This window comes from Malus sylvestris, chromosome 17, assembly GCF_916048215.2.
Source record: "Malus sylvestris chromosome 17, drMalSylv7.2, whole genome shotgun sequence".
Classification (NCBI taxonomy): Eukaryota; Viridiplantae; Streptophyta; class Magnoliopsida; order Rosales; family Rosaceae; genus Malus; species Malus sylvestris.
Genome location: NC_062276.1, coordinates 16,503,524 through 16,506,783, shown reverse-complemented (window position 1 = coordinate 16,506,783; position 3,260 = coordinate 16,503,524). Strand labels below are relative to the sequence as shown.

At 41.1% G+C, this 3,260-nt stretch overlaps 1 protein-coding gene across 1 annotated transcript; it reads right to left on the bottom strand.

Moving 5' to 3' along the window:
• Positions 1–381: 381 nt before the first annotated feature.
• LOC126609791 (trimethyltridecatetraene synthase-like) lies at positions 382–2,566 on the bottom strand. Its single transcript, XM_050277720.1, has 2 exons — positions 1,546–2,566; positions 382–1,213 (listed from the first exon to the last, which is right to left on the bottom strand). The coding sequence occupies exons 1-2, from the start codon at positions 2,449–2,451 to the stop codon at positions 584–586; spliced, it is 1,536 nt and encodes a 511-aa protein (XP_050133677.1). The 5' UTR covers positions 2,452–2,566; the 3' UTR covers positions 382–583.
• Between the last annotated feature and the right edge of the window lie 694 nt (positions 2,567–3,260).

The following is a 3,260-nucleotide window of genomic DNA, read 5'->3' as shown; positions in this document are numbered from 1 at the left end:
GTTTTTTCCAATGTCTTAGTAGAAATCCGAGTCGTGTCTTGAGAGTACAGAATATATGAAGTTCGCCAGAGTCCGAAGATTGAAGTGCTTTGACTTCGGATTATAGATTGTTGAATTCTGGGAGATGGACGCCTATCGAACTACAAGCATAAGAGTAGGGGCGAAATTCTATCTTTAGGACATTGCATTTATGCAAGCCTCAATCTCCAAGTTTGTCAGTTTTTCTAACTTTATCTCTAATTGTTTATATTAGTCTCATACATAATTGATGTTGTGAATTTCTATATGATTATTATTATTAGAATGCTTGTGTTATTTTCATATTTTCTAATATTGCTCCAACACCTTTCTCATATCATCCAATGAGCCATCACCAACGGGTGCCACACAAAGACCCCCTCCTAAAGGAGAGTAAAAGCCACCCATCAACTATTTTACTATTTCCACATATAAAAGTGAAAAACAAGAAAAAAAAAAAAGGAAATACAGGAACAGGTCTGGATTGGGATTGCACTCATAACAAACTTTCCCAAGTACTAAACATTATTAAGAGGAACTAGCTGATACCAAGAGACTCGCATAATCACAGTGAGTAAATATGAGGTGGAAGACGAGGCTCACAGACTGCAACAAGGGGAGTTTTTTTCGGTGTCGAAAGCCCAAAAACCTCCTCCATACTCAAATCCTCTTTCTTCATGTTATATGGCAATCTCCATGTAAATCCATGTAACAGATTAGCTAGACTTGACTGAATGACCTTAATGCCCAAATTGTAGCCAGGGCACATCCTCCTGCCTGACCCAAAAGGTAGCAGCTCAAAGTCCTGGCCTTTGACATCAATGTCCTTGCCTAGGAACCTCTCAGGGAAGAATTGCTCAGGGTTGTCCCATAATTCAGGGTCTCTTCCTATTGTCCACACACTCACTAGGGCTCTGGTACCCTTGGGTATGTCATAGCCAGCTACTTGGCAGTCTTCCCTGGTTTGCCTTGGCACCAACATGGGTGCCACTGGGTGCAACCTCATGGTTTCTTTGGCAATGGCATCAACATATGGGAGATTAACAATGTCCTTCTCCTCAACCCATCTATCTCTTCCAATCACCCTGTCTAGCTCCTCCGCTGCCTTTTTGAATATATCCGGCTTCCTTAGGAGCTCCGAAATTGCCCATTCCACCATCACTGCTGAGCTCTCCGTTCCGCCGGCAATTAGGTCCTAATAGAATCCACCAACAAAAAATAACTTTCAATATTTTCAGTCATAAATAAGACATTAGTATTTATCTGGGTTAGTTCTAGATCTTATTTAAAATTACGGTGATCTCAACCGCTCACATGCAGTCAATAACTATGAGATACTAATGCATTGTGGTACCTAAATGCAGCAACTGCTCACAGTAATCTAATCCTAACATTTCTCTTATATTCAGTGAACAAGACTAGTATTTCACATCTCATATGTCACATATCACATCTGCTAAACTTTAGGAAAATTCTCAATAATTATAGTATATTATTCCATAAAATAAAAAACTAATCAAATCATACCTGAGTAAATGCCTTGACCCCATGCCTTTCAAGCTTAACTTCAAGGTTAGGATCATCAGCAAGCTGCAAGAGCACATCAACCATGTCTTTTGCAACAAAGTCTTTTCCACCAACCTCCCTCTTTGTAATATGTTCATCCAACACATGCTCCAAAAATCTATCCAACTTCTTGCTCAAAGTCTTCATCCTCTTTATGTACCCTTGTAAGTCCAAAAAATCAAGCCAAGGTATCGAATCGCCGATGTTCAACACCCCACTCAGCAAGAACAACTCATCCAACATCTTCTTGAACTCATCGGGGCTCACGATCGCATCTTTAGTCTCGTCGGTGTACTTCTTTCCAAGCACCATCCGGCTTATGACGTTGAGGCTCACGGTTGAAAGGTGGTCTTTAAGCAAAACGTTGGAGTTGGAGGAATCATATAAGCCTTTAAGCAAGGCACTCATTTCCTCCCTCCTAATATATTCATAGGACTCTAGGCGTTTGTTGCTGAAAAGCTCCGTAATGCACATTTTACGGGCTTGCCGCCAATATGGGCCATACGGGGACCAAGTGATGTCCGAGTAGTTGTAGGTTGTGTGTTTGCCGGCTGCGAATTTAGGGCGGCCGGCAAAAGTGACGTCGTGTGTTTTCAGGAAGGCCTTGGCCATTTCTACTGAAGAACCCACGACGACAGGGTATGACCCAAACTTGAGCTGCATGATGGGGCCGTATTTTAGGGCAAGCTCATGGACGGAACGGTGGGGAAGGTGGCTTATGAGGTTTAGGTTTCCAATGATAGGCCAGGGTTTAGGGCCGGGTGGCAGATTGAGCTTGGGGTGGCGGAGGCGGCGGCGGGAGAGGAGGATGAGGGCTAGGGCTCCAAGCCATGCGGCTACATATGCACCAACATAAGTGGCTTCCATTATTATTATTATTATTATTTTGGAAACTAAGTGGCTTCCATTATTTGACAAGTTGTGAAGTGGTTTGTCTGGGTTGTGAAATATTGATGTATGTTTGAGATGGTGGGAAGGGGGGTTTATAATTGGAGGAAGTCAATACACAGGTCGCCTCACTTGTCTAGTATATAAACAACATTTCAATTGTCGTTTTTCATGATTCCAATTTGTCATTGTCAAGTATGCACATTGGATTTCTATTAAACAGAGAAGACTCGCCAGTCAATGCTGATTATGTTTTATTTTATTTTATTTTATTTTTTTAAATAAAATATATTAGAGAGAAAAGGAGAATAAAAGCAGCAAAGAGCTGCAGCCACAAGAAAAACAAATAGCAAAGCTAACGCTGAACTAAAGCAACAACAATAAGCACTAACTATTTATAGGTATATTTCATTTCTGTAAAATAGACTCATTAGCAGCGGAATTGGCGATTTTCAAAGAACTCAACCGAAGGCTAATAGTGTACTTAATTGAGTTGAGAACCATCGCAGCGGTTTGACATGAGTTCATGAATCTACAGTTGTTCCGCTCCAAACATAATACATAGTATTAGCAAGACTTAACTTCAATACTATCGATGATTAAGATTTTCCCTTACAATGGCTAGCAACCCACATGACAAAAAGAGGCCATGGGAGCCTTGGCCAAGGGACACCGTACTTGAACAACACTAAAGACCAAATACCATCATAAAAGGACACTCAAAGAAGAAGTGGCAATGGTGATTATGTTTAGTAAATGGCAAGTTAAGTGTCTTCATTGGGAGAGAA